At 47.0% G+C, this 22,464-nt stretch overlaps 1 protein-coding gene and 1 long non-coding RNA gene across 5 annotated transcripts in view; one reads left to right on the plus strand and one right to left on the minus strand.

The window, feature by feature from the left end:
• Positions 1 to 22,464, plus strand: part of EGFLAM (EGF like, fibronectin type III and laminin G domains) — a 166,939-nt gene that overhangs the window by 140,748 nt on the left and 3,727 nt on the right. The window contains exons 17-20 of one of the 2 annotated variants that reach the window (XM_082382218.1): positions 2,373 to 2,489; positions 4,881 to 5,061; positions 12,602 to 12,680; positions 15,678 to 15,821. In XM_082382218.1, the coding sequence (XP_082238344.1) occupies positions 2,373 to 2,489; positions 4,881 to 5,061; positions 12,602 to 12,680; positions 15,678 to 15,821 (521 nt within the window). Of the gene's footprint in view, positions 1 to 2,372; positions 2,490 to 4,880; positions 5,062 to 10,259; positions 10,317 to 12,601; positions 12,681 to 15,677; positions 15,822 to 22,464 lie in introns of those variants that run through there. The other variant, XM_082382219.1, reaches the window with a different exon arrangement.
• Positions 2,162 to 22,464, minus strand: LOC309624423. Of its 3 annotated transcripts, none has more exons than XR_014241905.1 (3): positions 17,689 to 22,464; positions 7,259 to 7,368; positions 2,162 to 2,570 (listed from the first exon to the last, which is right to left on the minus strand). It is a non-coding gene; the product is annotated as an uncharacterized lncRNA (long non-coding RNA). The 3 variants fall into 3 exon arrangements; XR_014241906.1 differs by having other exon boundaries at positions 7,259 to 10,211; XR_014241904.1 differs by lacking the exon at positions 7,259 to 7,368 and having other exon boundaries at positions 2,162 to 2,567.

Raw genomic sequence — 22,464 nt, forward strand, 5'->3', positions numbered from 1 at the left:
TAATAATATAAATTCAAAAAAGCAGTGTATCGCTTTAGGCCCTAGTTACCAACATCTGTAAAACAGTAACAAAAACTTAGGATGGGCATGTTTGTAAATAGTGGGCTTAAGGCCTTTGATTCTAAATAAGCAACTCTTCAGGAGGCAGCATTTACCATTGGGATCCTACAGTGAAGAGGTAACACAAAGGTAGAAACCACACCTCGGGTTCTGTTACTGCCACGCCAGGGAATGAGAATTAGACAATATGGTAAAACCAGTGTCCTCCCTATTGGCTATTTGAACGGATGGAGCTGACCGGAGGGCTGCCCACCTGGAAACAGTATAAGCATGTGGGAGGGAAGGCGTGGCTATTCTGTGTGCATCTGAGGGCGGTTCTTGTGACGCTGCCTTGAGATGGGAGTGGGAAGGCCCAGTGCTTGATGTCCAGGAGTTAAACCTTAATCAGATCACCCCGCAGGGGTCTCTGCCCCGCCCGCTGTCCTGTCCATACCGTGTTCAAAGGTGTGGCTGACAGGGGCAGAGGTCTTGGAGCTTCGAGACGGGTGGGGACAGGGATTAGAGGATACTGCTGGGGGCTAACCCAGCCCCTAAGTGTCCGGGCTACACTCGAGGCCAGATCGCTGGCTGCACTGAGAAACACCAACAGCGCAAGGTGAGCCAAGCTGTGCAGACTCAGAGGAAAGGCAGTGCTTCCCAGGGCTTCAGGAGAACCCAACCAGGGCGTTTGCTCAGGTTTTCCAACCACTCGCAGCCGAACGGAAGCGGCAGATCCAGGCCCAGAGCATCCCACGGCAGAACAGGCCCACCTCGGTGGGTGTGAGCGCTCCCCTAGATGGAGCTCCCTCCTCTCTTGTCTCCTCTTCTCCATCCCAACCAGACCCCAAATCCATTCTCCTCCCTCTGGCCAGTTATATTCCTAAAACACAGTCTGACTGTTCTCTCTCCTGCTGAAAACTCATTGCTTTTGGGGTGAAGTGCACATTTCTATCCATGAACGATCTGGTCCCTCCTTGCCTCTGCCCTATACCTACATGTCCTCTAAGCCCTGACTTTGTCCAGTTTCTTTCTCAGTTTTAACTCTTCCTAGTGCACCTCCCCACTTCCTACGTCTGGGGTAGAGTATGCGATGCCCCCTCCCCGCCAGGTGCACCCACAGTCACCTGGACAGTCCTCAAAGGGTTAATCTTACCTGACCGGTCACTTGTCTGTGTTCACCCCAGCATAAGCCTCTGGAGGACAGGGACCTGGGCTTTCTTATTTACTGTTGTTTGTGCAGCACTTAGTACCTGGGACGTAGTAGGTACCCAATAATATCTGTTAAATAATTAAATGCTGCTACTGTTTGTATTTCTTTTGATCATAAATCAAAGGAAACAATAACTTACGTTACCCAAAGTGTGTTCATCCCCAGAGGTCTCAAATTTGTATGTTATCTTAGGACATTTTAACATTTTGCTTAATTAAGACTCAATGTTTAAAGGAGTTTAGACCTCATGTCTCACACACAGCTTGTTATCTAGCCCAGCCATTGGGTTTAGGCTGTTGAAATGACCAGAAGCAGGGGAAGCCTTTGGGGATTGACAATGGGGAATTCTCTGAGAGCCTGGAAAAGAGTTTCTCTGCCCTTGTATTTGATAACAAGGAACGCCTCCCACCTGCCATACCTTCCCTTTCTCTTGGCCTAAAGAGGTTCTATCTTTACCATTAGTGAATATAACAATAGCAGCCATACTGGAACGCAGATCCTGCATCCAACGCTGGGCAAAGCGCTAAATCAGTGGAATCTCAGCCGCCAGGACAGGTTAGACTGTACTGCAGTCAGGCACGCATAAGCCCACAATAGCAGCACCTTATAATAAGGAGTTATGTCTCACTCACGCTACATGTCCATCAATGGTCAGCTGCAGCTTTAATCTGAGACCCAGGCTGGAGGAACAGGGCGTGGGGGAAGAGGGCATGGTGAACCACTCCTGGCTCCGAAAGCCTCTGCCCAGAAGTGATTCACTTCTCTTCTGCTCATGCTTTATCGACCAAAGCAAGTTACATAGCCCCACTTGAGATTGACAGGTTGGAGGTAATCTTCCTGCAAGGAGAGGGGTATTGATGACGGAACAGTCTACCGTATTCGCTCTCATTTTATAGATGATGAAACTGAGTCTCAGAAATGTCAAGGAATTTACTTTCAAACAGGTGGTAAGAAGCAATGCAAAACAAGGCAAAGGTCAAGCCAATGTGTAGACAGATTGTCATGATGAGTCTTGAGACTGTCTCTGCCATTTGCTCCCTGACAGGGAACCAAAGGTACCTTTGGTAATCTTAACCATTTTTTTCTGAAGTTGCATCGTGTTTTGTTTTTCATCTGTTGGCAGGGAGGCTTCACCCAGATTAAGTGCAACTCGGACATTTTCATTGGTGGGGTCCCCAATTATGATGATGTGAAGAAGAACTCAGGCATCCTCAAGCCATTCAGTGGGAGCATCCAGAAGGTACAGGCTTCCCTTCCTCATGTGTATTGTGTGACCTTGACTGCAGACAATGGAACTGAAGACTGTGATCAGTGCAACCTGCTGCACCCAAGAAAGAAAGCTGGAGAAACTTTTAACGTTTTTAAGATTATATTTTTTAGTGCTCAGAGCACACCTTTCCAACCCCACTTTCTTATAACGTCTGCTTCTAGCTAGATCCAGCAGACATCCCATGAATGCAACTCAGTGAAGATAAATTTGTACAACACATCCACTAAAATATCCTGGGATTGTTGAGGGAGGCACCTGGCGCCAGGTCGCTCTAGACGCTTCTACAAAAGGGAAGGAAGAGGATGGAGTCTCATAGGGACTCCTGCTTCTCTTTGGGGTCACTTTGCTTTTTGCTCAAGGCAAGACCCAATTGTTTCCGCCGCCTCCACTCCCATTCCCACCACCGTGATTTAACAGTTGTTCATCAATCATGTAACCATATTCTTGAGCACAGATTAGAGCCCTTCCATAGAAGGTCTGGAAAAAATCCACTCAGCTAGTAAAAGAGACAGGATGGTGACCCCATTCATATCTGTCTCTTATTCCTTCTCTTGGGGCTGCCCATGATCTCTCCAGTCATGAGATTATGTTCTGTCTGCAACAGATGTGCAGGTTGACCCACCAACCCAGATTTCCAGGACCACTAAACACTGGGGGGAAAGAATTTGAAGAAAAGCACATCCAGTTCCTGGATGTTAGCTGCATCCTGTTTCCCTTTAGCAACCACTGGGGGAATGGGGGCCACTGATCCCTTTCAGACCTGCAGCAAAGTAAGGAGAGACTAAGATGATGGAGGGACAGTGAGAGAGGGTCCTCTCACGATTTGCACATCTGGACTCTGGGAAGGGCCCCTGGGGCTCTGTACTCTGTATCCCAGTCAATATTTCCTCTCTCTGGTGTGCTTCCCTTTGTTGCTGAACTGTGATATCAGTGACACCTCAGTTCAGACCGTTGTCCCTCCAGGAATGGGGCGGGGACACGGCCCCCATAGGCCGTGTGTAATCACGGGTTTGAAATTAGGAAGCGGGCTGAGTTGCTAAGAGACTTCACCTTCCTTCCTACCGTGTCAGGTTTTGCCCCTTCTTCACACAGCACACACAAGCCTTTCCTCCTTACTCCCTGGAAAGGCCCTCCTCCCCTCCCAGTGACCCAGTCATCGGCTCTGCCTTATCCTGCAGCGGGCCGCGCCATTCTTGGCTTGTTCAAGTCCTGCATTCTCAGCAAGAAAAGGAGGAGACTGCGGAAAGGTTCTGGCTCTTGTCTGGCAGCTTCTGAGATTCAGGGCTAGGGAAAAGTTTTCTCCCAGCTCTCCTGACACTCCCTAACAACTAGGCAAACCTGTGGAAACATGGATTAGTGGCTGGAAGTGCCACTGCTAATCTCTTAGGACCCCCTGCATGGTGGACCTTCCCCTGGGATGTGTTCTCTCTCTGTCTCTGAGTTCAGCAAAGCCTGTGAGACATTGAAATACCAACAGCTCAGGGCCAGTGCACACTCCGTTTATTTGTGGTTGGGGAGACCAGTAACCTCGCCCTGTAATTCATCATCAGTTTCACTAGAGCCCCATGGCAGGGAAAAGGGGTGAGAGCAGAGCGCTCTCTCGTCCAGTGAATATGCCCAGCAGTGCTAAGAATGTGACCTGGGTTTCACTCCAGGGAAGAGGATGTGGAGAGGAAGGGGATTCCAGAGTGTCAGGGGAGGAAGGAAGCAGGAGGGAGGGGGGCAACTGGGGAGGCGGAGTTGGTGGAGCTAGGAGAAGCTGCAGAGAACTCTGGCCAGGAGGACACAGCAGTACAATTCCACCACCTCCAGACGCAATCACCCGCCCTTGGATTCCTGCCTGCGTAGCATTTTGTGTTGTATTCTTCCTTACTCCGCTTTATTAGCGGCATCTCTCAACCTTGGCTGCACCTTAGAATCACCTGGGAAGCTTTTTAAAGTTACTGATGACTCCATTTCACCCACAGAGATTCTGGTTCACTTGATCTGGGTGGGGCTTGGGCATGAGTATATTTCTTAACCCTCCCCACCCCCCACCTCGGGTGATTCTAATATGCAGAATTAGAACTCTAATTTTGTGGTTATTGGGACTTCTTTACGACCTCACTGAGTAGCCAGGTCTTCCAGAAACAGAGGAAGCTGCGTGTATAGTCTTATAAATGATGCAGAGTCTCCCAAACACCAGATGTAATCACTTCAGTTCCTGTGTCACTTACGAGACTATAAAAGCAGCAACCGGACTTTTTCTCTTTTGTTTAAAGCTTCCTCACTAGGCATAGTTCACATTAGCTGAGGAAAGCTGTAGAAGACCGAAAAGACGTTTTCTGAATTCCTGAATTTCTTTACATTTTCTTTCCTAAGATCATCCTGAATGACCGGACCATCCACGTGAAGCATGACTTCACGTGGGGCGTGAACGTGGAGAATGCAGCCCACCCCTGTGTGGGAGCCCCCTGCGCCCACGGGGGCAGCTGCCGACCCAGGAAGGAGGGCTATGAGTGTGACTGTCCCTTGGGCTTCGAGGGGCTGCACTGCCAGAAAGGTACACCACGGGGAGGGGAGGGGAGAGGGGACTCAGGTGCTGCTTCTGGAAGCAGAGGGAATGGACAGACCGTTTGTGGGACCAGTTGATAACCCCGGGACAGCCATACCAATTATTTTTATCAATGATGTCAATAGCATATTAGATGATGAATTATATATAAACTACTATAATTATTTAATAAGAATTAAAATGCTGAAACAGTTCTGTAAACAGTAAATAAATAGTTTCCCCCCTTCCCCTAACCTGTCATGGCTCCTTCCCTGAGAATCCCCTCATGGTCTAGCTATCAAAAGGTTAACTCATAGGGAGTTCCCTGGTGGTCCAGTGGTTAGGACTCGGCGCTGTCACTGCTGGGGCCCGGGTTCGATCCCTGGTCGGGCAACCAAATTAAAAAAAAAAAGTTTAACTCATAATATGGGTAAGGGAGTTTTCCAGGACTCGTACATCTGAGCCACTCCCAGAGCCTATCCTGACAGGTGGATACCTGGGCTTCATAGACGGATAAATATCTTGACTAAATATTTTTGACTCCTACCTGTGAATGCCGTAAAGAGAAATCTGAGAAATCTTGCCGAGTATGGCAAAATATGAGTTGTACGTTAGTTGCTCCGAACAAAAATATGAATAACCTTCTGTAGACTGCTATTTTCCATGCTGTATATGTTTCCTCTGTACCTCAGTTTCCTCATTTGTAAAGTGGGAGTAATAGAGCAATATTGTCTAGCACAGAGAATTGTAGCGTAGATTAAGTGAGGCAAGGCATATTCCTTAGAAGAAGAATGAGGCAGCGCATATTCCTTAGAAGAATGCCTGGTAAGTACTCAACCAATATTAAGCATTATTATTCTTGGTGAGAAAAATAAAATGCATCAGCAAGTGCTGTGAGCTGCTCAGCTTTCAACCTGCCCTTGTGTGAAAGCAGCGCAGGTCCCGGACCACAGGCCCTGCTGGACTGAGCTTTCCACACCAGCTCAAGGAGGCGGAGGCCACGGTGGGTCCGGAGGAGGCCTGCATTGTGCAACTGTGTCATGTCGGGCCACGTGGGCCTTCTTGTTAAAATGCCAGGTGACTTCACCTGTCTGGGAACTAATTAAAAAAGGTAGACAGGCCTGAAGGAAAGAAGGCAGCCATCCTAAGTGAAGGAACGTGCTCTTTCTCTTTCCTATTTGTTTCCAGGTTCCTGATTTTTATTAGAAGTGGGGTTTAGAGGAAAACAGGTAGATATTTCGGTACATGGGGTGCTAGGAGAGCTTGTTTTGCAGCAGTCTTGGAAAATATGAAAGGTGCCAGTTTTCCAGCTGGAAGACTAAGTAGCAGTATACTGAAATGAATTTTGAAACCTGCATGGCAAATCATATGAAATATATTTATTAACATAGCTCACCTTGGTGACGAACCCCCAAAGAAGAAGAACATTTGTGAATGAGCCTGATTATAATTCTAACGAGCAAATCACTGTTTAGCTAACAGCATGTACTTGAAGAGGTTTAGCTCGAGTGGCCCGTTCATTCAGAAAACTGGATCTGGATTTCACACATCAGCATTTGAATCTCCTAGGTCTTCAATTTTACTGCAGGCAAATTCAAGCTTGCTCCTGCCTTAAATGCTAACACTAATGGTCAATATATAGAGTCCAAGCTTAAGTGAACATTTAGCTTTGGGAATTAAAGGAGGAAGGAAAGGATAATTTGTGATCTTGTTAACCCTCCTTTCCCGTTACAGAACATTAGTCGTACAGATAAAAAGTTCTCACGTGTATAGCTTTGTAACTATAGGTTCAGGTTCAATGAGAAATAAATCTCCCCAGAATGAAGAGTCAGATCGCTGATGAGGGCCTGGGCCTCCTGGCAAGATCCAAGGGAATGGACAGTGGCAGGGGGGATCTGGGGGGCTTTTAGGGCTCTTTTTCTGCAACATCCTAGGCTAGAGCCAAGATTAAAACCCAGACAGAACATCAGCTGTCCTTGTGTTATATCAGTATTTCCTTGTGCTTTGAAATAAAGATGGTGTTTCTGGCAAAATGGCAGCTGTTGCCAATCCTAAGAAGATTCATATATAAGAGGCATGGCCTGTATCACATAATTTCTTCTCCTGTTATATGGCTTGAGAGGATTAATGGGACTCTGGGTGCAGGTTAGGACTGTTAAGGACAATTTTTCCAGGCCCCAGCAGGCTCTCAGAGGTGCACACTTACCAGACAGACTTTTGAGGTGAGCATCTAGTCCTGAGTAAGGATCAGAAATAAAGGGAGGAGAGCTGGTTCCACAGAGATGCAGGAGAACAGTCTAAAAGTTGGGGTATATTCTTCGTGAGAAAGACAAAGAATGGTTAGAAGCCATCCTTGGTTGTCAAAGAGAATCCTGTCTGATCCAGCAAGGTGATTCTTAGCCTCATATATTTAAGGGTTGTTTCCCTCCCTGATTAACAGATCATGCTTCAAAACCATGAACCTTTCCTAGCACTCCCCACAGAAGTTAAACCAGTCCTTTTACAGTGGGCAGCATGTTGTAGAAATCCCCAGCGCCAGGCCTCGCTCAGTCCATACCAAGGCGCACCTTCTCCGTCAGGAAATTAGCTTCTGGGATCCTCAGTGAGTCTGGTTCTTTCTACCCTCCTCAGAGGAGAATTCCACTGGGACCCTAGTCGGGAGATTGGAAACTTGTTCTCACCTCTTGGTGGTGCAGACGGGCTGGGGCCAGAAACTCAGACAAATCCTGGAGCGGTCCAGGCTCCCAGACCATCAGGACATTGAGGGGGTTTTGGGACCCCCGTCCTGCCCTTTGTCTCTGGCAAAATCAGAGGCAGGAGCAGAGCCTGAGCCCAGATGGAGGTGGGCACCGGGCTCCCACTGAACTGCAGGAAAGTGAGCCTCTCTGTCTCCAACTGGGGCAGGAGGAGCCAGAGGGTCTTCTAACTCCCAGCCACGACTTCAGGTACCAGCAAAAACCATAGGGCTTGGTGGTCCCCTCACCATCCATTTGGGGGCTGTCACTCTTAGGTGCCTTCTTCCACCTCAAACCTCAGCACCCCATGCTGTACCCCAGTACCGAGGCCCTTTTCTCATCTCACCAGAGGGGTGTCAAAAAGCCGCCCTCCTCAAAAAATACTCCCCATCCTTAGAGATTTCTGTCTTCTTTCTGCTCTCATCCAAATTTACCCACCTGTGTCCCAGTCCCTCAGGGCTCTTGTATTTAAGTTACTAACAAGTTAAAGAAGAGTTCCACGAAGCACATGTAAAAAATTAAGTTCCAAGGAATACTGATGGCTGTTTTATGCTCACACAGAGAGACAGACAACATACATTCATAGGCACAAAATGGGAGGGGGCTTCTGGGGTCAAATAAATCTGGGTAATCCTGGGTAAACAAACCACTGTCTCTTCTGTGGGACTTCTCAGAGCATTTGCTATGTTCTGCGTGTCCAAGACAGGGGTGCAGGATGCAGCTGTTTCCTCCTGGGGTTCCCCCAGCCCATAGCAGACAGGCCACTTGGGAAAGAACTCTGAGCCCGGTCCTTCTTTCCCTTCCCTGCATTAGAGTTTGGACTCAGACCATTCAGGACCCTGCAGGCCACTAGATGGGGTTGTTTCTCTGTAGCAGCTGAAGCCACGCCACACTCACTACTGACACTAAAAGCTAATGGCTTAGGTCACACATTTGTCAGGGGTGCGCAGTCCTCAAAGATGGGAACCTGCCTGACCCATGCTGATCTCCCACATTCTGGACATTTTATGTTGTGTTTAGTAAATTCACATCGTATTGCTGGGTCTGATTTGGGTGATTTTTTTTTGGCCGGGGAGAGGGGTCCCAGTGCATAAAACACATAGCATCATTAAGTATGGACTATAATTTAAGAAAACTCAGTATGAAAAAACACAAGTGAATAAAACATAGAAATTGTGCATACTACAGGGAATTTGTTTTCTTTTGATGGTGTATCATAAACAATGGAAAATTTGGGGGGGGGGTGTTCAACCTAGATGTTCCTGTTTAGATAGCTGAAGACTGGTAGTGTTGAAAAACATTTTTCTGCTGTTCTTTACTTTATGGCTGCAGAGTCAGTTTCACGGAACCAAGACATCTGCTCCAAGTAGAGCTGTCCGGCAGGGGAGGGTGCTGCCCTATGGGCGAGAGAGCTACCCATCGTGGAAAGTGTTCCCTGGGGCTGGATGGCCATGTCTCAGGGGGTTGTTGAGAGGAGTTCTGGCTGCTGGAAAAGCTAGGTTACAACACCCCAGGTCCTTCCTTCACTGGTCCTGGGACTGTATGAAGGAGCCAGCAAGCTCCCTTTAACTCGTCATGGTCCCTTGGGAATTTCAAGTCCCTGCAGTGGAAAATGCTTTGCCTAGCTTGCAGGCTGCTATTCATTGGGGTATTATTTGTGTCACCAGATGGCACGAGCTTTTAGGTCTAAATGTGAGGAAGCACCCAAAACACCTTTCGACTTGTGCCTTTGCCACGGAAAAAAAGACAATGTAGAAGAAATCAGATATAAAGGGTTAGGATCAAATATAGCTGTGCTTACAATATTTAAACAAACCACAAAGGGCCAGAAAGGGCTAGATGGTCACTTCTAGCTGTAATGTTGTAGGACGGAATTAATGTTTATCCACTCAGTGACGACACTGAGTATATTTCCACCATTTTTGTATTCAGTGGTGTCATTTCTAGAGCGTTCCCCTGCTCTTTGTTAATCACCACATCACCAGGGCTCTGGAATATTGCAAAGGGGGTGGGGTGGGAATTAGGGTGATATTTTCCACTAGGGAGAGAAAAGAGGCAGCTGGCTGGCTTATCATTCCTTTTTCACGCGTAGCCTGGAGCCAAGAAAATAAATGGTCATTGACAAGGTAAGTAACTTCAGCAAGGAGTTATTTCTCCAGGTTTAGATTAAATGGGGATCGTCAGCACAAGCTCAGGGGAGCCTCAGAGGTGTTGGATAATTTATTACACACATCTTCTTGGCCCACCACCACCTGCGCCTCCACTCGTGAGCTGGGACTGGCAAGGCGTGTTGGGTGACTTGGTGCTAACCATGAGGAGAAAAGATTTCCAGTGGTTCCCGTTGGGAATCAGATTCACATTCCGTAAGAGGAATGTGAATTCCTGCAGGGCTTCACGAGGGCAGCAAGGCTGGTTCCCAGAAATCTGCAACCAAAGTAATTGGGATTTTACAATGACTGTGAGATTCTGACCTTCCCTGTTCTGTTTCATGCTGGCACCTGGCAGAGTGTGGGAACTACTGCCTCAATAGTAAGTACAGTGAGTCCTCTGAGAAGCTGTGACAGTGCCCTGGGCTCATGCCAGGGCAGGCTGCGGGCACAGGGCAGGCCAACCACCTGCAGAGGTAATGAGGGGGACACCCCACTCCAGGGTGGTGGGCATCCTTCCTCCAAAATCACCGGCCCTGGGAACACACTTGTCTCCCAGCTGGACCTCGGGAAGCCCTGAGCTCCTGAGCTGGGGGGCTTAGCAGGCACCTGGACGGGGCTCATACACACCCCTTTGAGTGTCCAGGTGCAGAGCGCGTCCTGACCATTTCAAGGAGTCCAGAGGAATGATGACTATTGGCCACAGACCCACATCCATGGCCAATAACAGCAGGGACAGGCCCTGCCTGAGGCTCAGCCAAACCCAGCAGGGGCGCCGGGGCGATGTTTAGCTCTCCTCCTGTGTCAGCACTAGCAGCCTGCAGTCCGGGGCCTGCCGGCCCAGCTAAGAGCTCTCCTGCCCTCCTGCATTTCCGCACTCTTCCCTCTCATCCCCCCCTCTGGCCCTCTCCTTTCTATTTCTGCTCCTCTGGGTCCTCTCTCCCAGCCTCACCTTTCCCATCCCCCTCTCCTTCCCCTGCCCGGGGCTGCCGTCCATTTTTACACCTTCTCCTCCACGTTTTCTTTTCTCCTCTTCTGGCATCTACTTTCCCCTTCTTCTTCCCTCTTCCCACCATCTTTCTACTCGTGCCATTTTGCATCTTTTTCCTTCTCTCGACTTCCTTTTCTTCCTTCTTCCTCCTACTCACTTTAAGCAGAGGAAGACAGGCCTGTGGTACAGCCCAGAATTTAAGATGCAAGAGCTGTTCATTTCAGTCTCTAAAAGGCCCTCCGGTCAGCAGGCCCTTGTCTTGGGCTGTGCTGCCTCAGAGGACAGTGAAGCAATTTCTTGGATAGTTACCTCAGAAACCGTCTTTAACATTTTTTTACTTCTGTTCTGCATTTCTTGTTTTCTTTCTTTCTCCCTTCCTCCTTTCCTTCCTTCCTTTATTTTTTTATGAAGAGGATGGGAGCCTGCTGTGGGTGACCTGCTAACATAGGAACTTACATTTGGGGGCCCAGTGTCATTGGGTTTTGTGTTTTGCTTTCCTTCCTTCCTTCCTTCCTTCCCTCCTTCCTTCTTTCTTTTAATGTATAGAACTCTCCTGCTGTTTGTAGTGTCAATAATTATACGTTTTCTCCCCTGGGTATAGAGTCCTTAGTTCAGTGTCTTCTTTGTACCAACAACAAGTTTTTGTGAAACTAGAACTCGTTTTATAAGCTGGCTTATTCTCTCTCGTTTTGTACATTTCTTTAAACATGAGATTCACTCTACCTTAATTTATTTAAACTGCCATTTGTGTCTTTCTAAAGAGAAAAGAGATATTGCTATAATCTCTTTAGAAGAAATCCCCTAAATTATCCCTAATTTGTGACACCAAACACAACTCCTTAGCCTATTCTTTTACTGACTGTATGGAAGGAGGAGATTCCTCAAGAAAACAAAGATGAGAAGTTGGGAGGAAGGAAACACACTTCTAAAATATTGAAAAGTAAAAAGTGGGCTGAGGGCCAGAACTGGGGAGAGTTGGTCTGGCTCATGGTCTATTGCTTTCTTAGCTGTATGATCTTGGGCAAATCCTTGATGATTTTATGCCTCATTTTCCTATTCTATAAAAATGGGAACAATCAAACCCTCCCCTTCCCCCCCCCCCACCCCCGCACTCCCTGCTCCTTCCTGTGATTGTGGTGAAAATCTTGTGAAATACGACACGGGGAGGTGATTTGCAAACAATTGTCAAAGCCTCATCCCCTCTGCTTCACCAGTGTCTAAGGTCATGGCTGAAAGGGCTCTGGACCAGATTGGCTTCAGCTAGAGAAATCCTGGTGGGTTTTGTTGAAGGGATTGTTTTCTCTGCCTCCCTTGGAGAAGGAGGGTTATCCCCAGCTGCTCCTCGCATGGCCCAAGACCTGCCCTTTGGCTTCCAAGAATAATTGGGCACAGTTCAAGTTTTGGCATATTGCGAGCCTTCTCGGCAGTGCTGAGACCGATAGGAGTGACGGCCAGCCCCAGAGAGGGGACAGCAGAGAGATGCCAATTACAGGCCATCAGGCCAGGCAGTCCCAAACCAGGCCAAGTGCCTGTGCAGCCAAGAGGAAGGGGCCGCCAAGTTGATAAATGTCCTACCTCCAGGAGCTGGCTTTCTTTGTATTTTCCTGCCACGTGGTGGAGTGCTGGGGTCAAGAGAGTCATGTAGCATGTAACCTCCATTTTCTGTTCTGTCTCAGCCATCACAGAAGCCATTGAGATCCCTCAGTTTATCGGCCGCAGTTACCTGACATATGACCATCCAGATATCCTCAAGAGGTAAGAAGCTTCCACAGGCACCTCCCTTATCTCCTGGTAGGTCAATTTCTCAATATCTTTCCCAGAGCTTTTCCTTGTCTTCCGTGCCAGAAGATAGTTCTCCAAAAAGGCACGAGAATTTAGCCATAGTCCCGGGGGGAAAAACATACAAAATAAACATAGAAACTAGAACAAAACAACACAAAAAACAAACTCAAAAATGCAGCCTTTGAAACAAGCCCATGACAAACAACCCAAAGCCTTTCTGGTCCAAGGGATGTTCCCAGAGAGAGGGACGTGCCCAGCCCCGGGATTTCTAATATTCAGGCTTTGAGAAGCAGTGAGAACTTGATGCTCCCGAAGCCGGGGTTATATGAGTCTGATTCCCCAGCAGGGCGGTCAGCGTCGTGCTGCTCTGTGGCCATGGTCTGAAGAGGCCAGCCGAGGAAGGGTTCTGGGGCACCCTCCACCAGACAACAGCCCCAAGTCCGTGTCCTACTTTGCGTCTTCATCAACGAGGTCCACTGTCCTCTTCAGGCTCTTTCCAGTTCGGTGGGGGGCTCCTCAGCTCTCTTCATGTGGATACAAGAGCCTGATCCAAGGAGATGCCTGAGTCACAGCTGTGGCTTTTAATCGCTGGTGGCAGAAGCTCCAGCCCTGCTCCGGGGTCCAAGCTCCTGGTCTGGAATAGCCTATTTTACACAACATGGGAAAGACTGGCTCTAGGCAAAGTCTTCCATCGAGTGAAGCTTGGCTTTGGCGCTTTCAGTTTACCCTTTTCTCTTTCTTTTCCTTACCCCTAGCTCTTTGTAGTTTAGAGTGTGCCATCCCTCACCCTACCGCCAGCACAATCATTCTAGAATTTTTCCATCCTCTTCAGGTTGATCGCATATTCACAGACTAAGGCAATGCTTTAAGCCAAAGGCATCCAGTTCTTAGGGTGGGATTTGGTGGCTTTTCGAGGAACAAAAGAGGTTGAGAGACATTTTCCTGGGGCATTGGGTGTCCCTGGTGACTCTGGACACACACTAGACAGGCAGGGCTTTGTTTCTCTAATCCCATGTTGTGTAGATCAAGGTTGTCTTGCATGGGCCTTAGGCAAGATGGATTCCCAGCCAAGAAACCCTCTTCTTTCTTCAGCCCTTTTTCCCCAGAGATGGAAGGGTGTTCAGTCCCCAGAAACTGGGAGGGTGTGAACAGGGCCCAAGTTTCTAGCCCCCTGGTGCTTAGTGAGAGGCCCTGGGTGGTTGGGAGCAGAGGGATTTGGTGAAAGTAGGAGGTGCAGTGCCCCAAAGCAGAAAGCCCGACGGCACCTGTGTGCATATATGTAGGTGCATGTACGTGTGCATGTGTGTGAAGCTGCAGGTAAAATTCAAGTTCGGGGTCTGTTTCAGTTAGATGCCTTTGGCTGCAAGTAACGGGAAACTCAGCTCAAAATGTCTTAAACATGAAGGGTATTTATTATTTCACATAACAAGCTGTCCAGACTTAGACTGGATCCTGAGTTGATTAATTCAGACAATCAACTGTATTATCAAAGACCCATTTTCCTGCCTTGCTATCTTCAGCATATTTTCCAATGGTTATACCCTTTGTGGTTACAAGACAGTTGTTCATAAATGCTCGTTAAATGGCTATAAATCATGGCAATATCCCATGCAAGTAAAAAAAAATTTTTTTTTTTCATGTGACTCTTTTAAAAAGGAAAGGAGTCTTTTCTAGAATCCTCCTGATAAATTTCCTCTGTCTCATTGGACAACAGTGGGTCACATGCCCACCCCTAAACCAGTCACTGCAAGAGAAATGGAACCATCGTGATTGGCTTGTACCAATCAGTGTATCCAAGGCAAGTGAGGGAAAGAAGGAAACTTGGGCAAAAGATTGGGAAAGCAGCTCTCTAGGGAACAGCCCGGGGCTGGATTGCTCTGCACCTGGCCTGGTGAAGAAGTCAGTATCATGGACCCTGCTCCTCGCTCACCACTCTGAGACCCTGCCTGGGGAGGGCAAACTTGATCTCTTCCTGTCTAGCTCAGGCTCTGGGAAGCCTTAGACAAAAGTCCCCTCCACTGTTCACTACGGAATGTAGTCTGCAGCTTCAGGGCATGTTCGTGAGACACAGGGATGGTACACATAACAGGAAAATGGACAAAGAGCTTTTTCCAGTAGTGCCATCTTAGGAGCAATATTAAATTATGTTTACTCTTATCTCACCTTTTATTTAAGGACCTCATGGTTGCTTTTCTCCTTATTGCAGATGAAACACTGGTCACTTTCTAGGGAAACTGGATCTGTGAACTAGTCTATTCCCAAGAATTGTTAAGAACATCCCAGAACTGATAGGGACACATAATCACGTGATCCTATTCCCAGCCAAAGCTGTAGGGCCGGGACCTGACCTTCCTGACCACCCTTCCTTCCTCTCATCTTCCTGTTCCTCTCCACCCTGCTTTTGCCCCAACACCCCTCGAGACCATTATCCCATCAAGGCACCTTCCTTGACTGACACTCTGCCCCTTGTCCAGTCATTCCTCCTCTGCCCTCAAGGATGTCATCTCCAGAGATAACCATCCACAGCCACGATCATAGCCCAGAGCAGCTGCCAACTTGAACCTCTTGGTAATTAAGGAAACCACTTCCTTTTGAGGAATAGGGGACACTTTCCCAAGGACCTGTGAGTGGTAGTACAGGAAAGAGGGAAGACTGAGGTGTGTATTGGGGGTGCAGGCTGGGACCGTGGCATTGGCCACAGTCTGGCTGATCTGTGACTCATCAAATGCTCTCTTGTGGCATTTGACCACACCTGGGGAGAGAGACAGACTCCAAACTGCAGAATGAGGAGGTCAGACCTTTAGACCCAGGGCATGACTTGTGGTGGTGATGCCTTTTCTAATCTCCTGGTAGTAAGAGTCAGAAATGTCAGATTATCTTTATAATTGGCAGACAAAACTGGGATTCCTCAGAAATGAATGTTGGTGGAGACTGGTTGATTTGATGTAACTATTTGTGTATTTCCTCCAGGGTGTCAGGATCCAGATCAAATGCATTCATGAGGTTTAAGACAACTGCCAAAGATGGCCTGTTGATGTGGAGGGGAGACAGCCCCATGAGACCCAACAGTGACTTCATTTCCTTGGGCCTTCGGGATGGAGCCCTGGTGTTCAGGTAACCCCTACTCCAGCTGCTTTCTACATCACCTTGCGATTTTTCTCAGACAGTACAGATCACGCCAAACGGAGGGTTGCAGAGGGAGCCAGAACACAGTCTGCTAGAATGAACAGCTGCCTGCAGCTCCGAGTTAATTTGAGGCTCCTGGTCTTTCTTTCCAATATCCATCCCTAGAGCAGCAGTTGGTCAGCTATAGCCTGACGGCCAAATCTGGCACACCACCCATTTTTGTAAATGAAGTTTTATCAGAATACTGCCACCCTCATTCATTTAGGTACTGTCAACGGCTGCTTTCACGCGACAATGATACACTTGAGTAGTTTCAATAGGGACTGTATGACAAAGCCTGAAATATTTATTATCTGGCCCCTTAGAGGAAAATTTTGTGACTCCTGTTCTAGTATGTTACTGCCATATACGCCCCACTTACAAATTAGGAAGTAGTCGAAAGAGGACTTTGATCCTGCCAAGCATGGACTCGGGTACTTGGCCCAGTGCCCTCCAGCTCAGGAAGATCTGAAGATTTAGTCTCGAGACCTTTCTTTATATTCTGACTCTGCTCCCTATTCACTCTGGAGCCTTGGGAAGGAGAATGCCTGCTTTTTCCAGTCTCCCACTGCAAAGAACAAAGCACAGATTCATATCTCAATAGGGCAACCCAACATTTGGATTTTTAAAAGTGCTTCTTGGGTGATAACAGATAAGCCAGTTCCAGAAGTTCTAACATCTTTTACGTGAGTTCAGACTGCTCTCAGATTTGTCAGATGGGTACCGATGAAGTAGCTAAAGGATTACCCGGACGACTTCTCACCACCAGAAGCTGGGTGGCAGCTGGGTGCCGGCGGGATTCCCAAGGGGCAGGCCCCAGCTGTGTAATATGAAAAAGCTTCTCTAGAGATTGTGATAGCACAGCCTCACTCGAGGTTAGAAATATCTTGTTTAGACCAGTGGTTCTCAAACTGTGGTCCCCGGACCCACAGCATCAGCATCTCCTGGGAACTTATTAAAAATACAAATTTTAGGCTCCACCCCTGACCTACTGAACCAGAAAAACTCTAGAGGTGGGACCCAGCAATCTGTTAACTGTTTCTCCACGTGATTCTGACGCCTGCTAAGGTCTGAAACCCCTACTCACCATCTGTTCCATGGGGACAGGAGTTTCTCTGGCTTTCCCTTCTTTAATCCCCCCTCTGGTGACTAGCACAAGTGTTCACTAAATGATATGGAATTAATTGGAATTGAAATAGATGAAAGTGAGAGCGGAACTGCAGAGGAGATAAAGGCTTAATTGTGGGGCTTCAGTGGGTCATGCGCTGGGATTGCCGACAGCCAGGGTAGAATGCTGTGTCTTTGCAATTCGAACAAAAGGCATTTCGAAAGGAAATGTCACTTGTCCAACACCACGCTTGCCCCTACCTAGCAGAGCGCGCTCAGCGATGCGGCCCTATGGTTGTTGGGGACTTTGGGGAGCCGAGTGTGTGGTTGAAAGCTGGAGAGAGCAGTTCTCACCACCTCCGTCCCCTCCCCCGGGCCCTGAGGTCAAATGCTGAGCTCTTCACACCCCAGTTTCAGGCTGGCTGCCGCAGAGCCATTTTCTTGTGGTTTTCCTGTGGTTAACCTCGCCAAGGCCTCAAGTACTTGATTGTGCCCAGAAAAGGGAACTGAAACAGTAGCTCAGCCGTGGGTGGGAGGCCCAACTTCCCCCTAAACCGCCAGCGAAAACCCAGCTGGACAGGGAAGCTTGATCTGCTCGGGGCCCCCTCACAGCCCCCGCTGGCTCTCACACCCAGCCCTGGGCAGACCCCCAGGCCCCGGGGCACCCTTCTTACAACTCCACGCCATCCCGATGTATTTCTTTTCTTACCATCTCTTTCTCAGGTTTCTGGAAATAGGCCCCGTGTTTTCCTCTTAAGCCTGGAGTTCTGGCTGTGCTCTGCGTAAAGGGCACACCACCGGAGGCAGGCAGACATCTGAACTCTTCCCTGGGCCCCAGGCCCGGCGCGGCTGCTTTGCTGCATTTCCTGCCTCTGGGCAGCTACTCCCCCCAACATTACTCACCCAACACAGAAGTATGGAAGCCCTGCGGGAGGCTGGGCACAGAGAGGAGTCGGAGTGTGGCCACTGGTTTCAAATTGTCAGCATACAGAGAGTCAGCTGCGGGTCTCGTGTTAGAGGTTACCGGATTCCTGGGCCCACACCCAGAGGTGCTGGTGGAGGAAGTCCCGCTGAGCGCCAGATCCTCATTGGAAGCCATCAGGAACCACCACGCCCTGAGAAACAGGGTCTGAAGTGGTCACAAGCATGGGCTTCAGAGTCAGACGTGCCGGATTCCCACGGCCACGTGATCTCCTGCAAGTTACCCGACCTCCGTAAAAGGAAACGGTTAGTCATGAGGACTGAATGAGTTAATTCATAGAAAGGGCTTAGTGCAGGGCCTGGCATATCTAGTTATTAGTGATAATGATTACCCCTGATCGGGTGTTTTCTATGTTCTAAAAACTCTGATCGCTAACATATGTCAGGAAGTTGGCACAATATATCTACTAAATAAAACTTAGCTATTATTATTGTTATTGTTGTTATTAATCTGAATAAGGCCCTGCCCTCAAGCAGCTTACATCAGTGGAACCTAGAGGGTGAACTGATTGATTGGGTAGATGAACTGTTTTTGAGGTTTTGGTGTTTGATCCAGGTCCAAAGCAAACAGTAGGAAACCTAAGATAATACAATATAATCTCAGCATTCTTCACCTGAATGCTTGTCCTTTTGCTAATTTAGTGCTCAAAGCACTTCAGCCAGAGAATAAGGAAAAACAGTGGAATTATAAAAAAAAATTATGTATGGTTTTGGTGCAAGGTTAAGTAAAAGAAAGGGAATCGAAGTGCTCAGCAAAGAGTGTGGTTTTTGCTGTTTGTTTTGTTTCATTTTGTTTTATGATTATGTTTAGGGCATGAAACCAGGTGTGTGAATATCACTTTATGGGCGATCTTTCCCACTAATTTTCCATGTGACCTTGATAACATTTTCATGCAGCAGAGAAAGGAAAGCAGTCTGACATTAGCAAAGTACCCTGTGCTATACTTTAAAGGAGGCCTAAGTATAAGTGCCACCATAAGGACCCCACCTGATGGCATTTCCTGGTGGCCCACCTTGGTGCTCAGCCTCCTAGCCTTTCGTGAGCACCAAATTGAGTAGGTACACTTGGATCAGGATAACCGATTCACACGAACCGGATACACAGGACATTGATTGATAGAGAAACCAGGAGTGCATTTATTCATTTATTCGTTCATTCACATGTTTTTACCTTTTTTAAAAAATTGAGGTATAACTAAGTGAAGTGAGTCAGAGAAAGACAAATATTATATGATATCACTCATATGTGGAATCTAAAAAAAATGTGACGCAAATGAACTTATCTACAAAACAGGAGCACACTCACAGACATAGAAAACAAATTTATGGTTACCGAAGGGGAAGGGGGTTGGGAGGGATAAATTAGGAGTTTGGGATTAACAGATACACAGTTCTATATATAAAATGAACAACAGGGTCCTACTGTATAGCACAGGGAACTATGTTCAGTATCTTGTAATAACCTATAATGGAAAAGAATCTGAAAAAGCATATACATAGACTGGTGGTGTACACTTCCCTGTACACCAGAACCTAACTCAACGTTGTAATTCAACTATAGTTCAATTTTTAAAAAATTGAGGTATAACGTACATAAAGTGCAAAATACTAGGTGTACAGCTCAATACATTTTTAAACATGTAAACACCTGTGTAACCACCACCCAGAACAAGGTATAAAACATTTCTCCACCCACACCCAGGAAGGCTCCCTCATGCCCTCTCCCAACGAAGGCAACCACTATTCTTGGTCATTTATTATTTAAAAGAAAGAGAAGTTCCAGGGTGATGTATCAGGTGTCTGGGGGAGCAGGAGGTTATTCGGAGGGTCTGAAATCAGAGAGAGTCGAGGGGGGTTGGAGAGTCAGGCCAGAGATGTGCCAACTGGGCCACACCACCACCTGCAGTGATGGCTGAATTCCTGTCTGCTGGGTTCAGCGTTTGCTACCTTGAATACAATCTGGCTCATTGCATGAACAAGCATGTTATCAGGCTGGAGAACAGGAGAAGAAGGCCCGTCCTTTGTCCGAACACAACTGAAAAGGTTTCTATTCACTGGATTACAATCACATTCCAGTCTAGTGCCACTGCAGCTATACCCAAGTCACCTTGATTCTGAGACCTGGGTGTTTCTGGATGTTCTGGTTACATATTTACAGCCTGTTGGTTTACTCTCACACATGACCACTCTTCCAGGAGAGGCTTGATAAGTTTATCTCTTGGCGGCAACTTTCTCCTATTGCTAGTTCCCCCACGTTGTATTGTTTGACGCTATATCCAAGCTGCATTAAGTACTGCATATATTGGGGGCGGTGGGATTATTTGTTTGGCTCCTACTATGTGCTGTGCTCTTTACATATGTTATCTTACTGAATCTTCCCTAAGATCCTTCAGGGAAGGTATTATTACCCCATTTCACAGATTAGAAAATTTAGGCTCAGAGAAACGAAGCAAATTGCCCAAGATCACAGAACTAGTAATTGGCGAGACTGGGAATTGAGGCAGATTCATCTAATCCAAGTGTCTAGGCTCTTTCTATCACCCCGTTCTGCCTCTCATAAAAGCCCACATAGTAATTCAGCCCCAGTAATTCAGCTGGTTGGTTTCTGCCAACCAGCTCTCAGCCCTGCCTTATACTCATTCATTTCTTCAACAAGCATTTGGCCACTAAATAATGAAATCTGAAAATTCCACCTCCAGGCTGCTTCATACAAGGAGACACTTGATGTGGGAAAATTCATTAGAAAACAGTGGATTTTTCTGGGTCAGAGCAACAGCTTTGTCTCAGAGTTTGTCAAGTCACCCGAGTTCTATTCTTGGTTAAATGTCGATGGGCTGTGTGACTTCTTTGAGGCTCCAGTATTAAAGAAAGGACCCATAGTGCTTTCCCTGGGGAAAGCCAAAGCTTTCTATTCTTGCTCTTTTCTTATACTGAGTGCATGCAAGAGCTCAGTGACTAATGCGGGTTTCCTCTCAATATTCCTATTTCTTGGCCAACGAGCTAAAGAAGAGACATGTCCTCTTACAAGATGAGAAGAGGGTTGTCCAGGTGGAATACATTTTCCTTCAAAAGCATGATTACATAGGCTTTATTATTTTATCAAGGGGAGGTCTAGGCAGCTGGTCCAGTGCCCGGCCTAGAATAGTCACTCACCAAATATTTGTTGTATTGAGTTAAATTAGAATAATCGAATGAACAGTGGACTAAGAGGGTTATTTCTCTCTGGTAAACAACATATGCATGTCTTCTGATCCCCTTAGCATATCACAGTATCTGGCAACTGAAATAGGAAATAGAAAGCTACCGAGTAAAATGTGGCAGGGTAGGAGGCAGGTAAGACACCAAGTTCAAGTCCTATACGTTAACTTTGAGATTTTAGGCAACTTCCCATAAATTCTTTGGGATTCAGCTTGCTCTGCAATGTTTTGTTCTGTTTTGTTTTTTGAAAAGTAAAAACACATGTATTAGTTTCTGAGGACTGCCATAACAAATTACCACAAATTGGGTGACTTAAAACAATAGAAATGTATTCTCGCACAGTTCTGGAGGCGAGAATTTCAACCTGGAGCTGTTGGCAGGGTGGCTTCCTTCTGGGGGCTCTGAGGCAGTCTGTTCTATGACTCTCCCCCAGGTTCTGATGGTTGCTGGCAATCCTTGGTGTTCCTTGGCTTATAGATGCATCGTTCCAGTCCCATCTTCATGTGGCGTTCTTCTCTGTATGTCTTTGTCTATGTGTCCAAATTTCCCCTTTTTATAAGGACACCGGTCATATTGGATTTAGGGCCTCCCTAACCCCATATGACTTTCCTCCCTAACCCCATATAACCCCCGTATAACCCCTCGTAACTAATTACATATGCAAAGATCTTGTTTCCAAATAAGGTCACATTTTGAGATTCTGGGTGGACATTAATTTTGGGGAGATACTATTCAACCTAGTATTGATACACCACATTACAAATGATAAAGCCCTTTTGTTCCTTATGCTCTAATACTGTACATAGAGCCTAAAATAAATCAACCTTGAGGACATTATGCTAAATGAAAAAAGCCAGTTACAAAGAGACAAACACTGTATGACCCTACTTATACAAGGTACCTAGGGCAGTCAAATTCATAGAAACAGAAAGTAGAATGGTGGTTGCCAAGGGCTGGGGGAGGGCGAAATGGGAAGTTGTTTAATGGGTAGAGGGTTTCAGTTTTATAAGATGAAAAAGTTCTGGAATTGGTTGCATAGCAATGTGAATATACTTAACACTACTGAACTGTACACTTAAAAATAGTTAAGACTGTAAACTTTACCACAATTAAAAATAAAAAACCAGTTTTGGTCACTCATGGCCTAATCTGGGGACCTAGTGTTTTTATAACATTGTTTTGTTTTGTGTTAAAGAAACTACATCCTGAGCTCCAAAGAACTTTCTCAGTGAGAATCATTTGTGAACGACCATCGGTCTGTACATCAGTGTTTTATTCTGTTCTCTGTCTTGTTCTTCTCCGACGC

Source organism: Balaenoptera borealis (assembly GCF_965194805.1).
Source record: "Balaenoptera borealis genome assembly, chromosome: 2".
NCBI classification, from domain to species: Eukaryota; Metazoa; Chordata; class Mammalia; order Artiodactyla; family Balaenopteridae; genus Balaenoptera; species Balaenoptera borealis.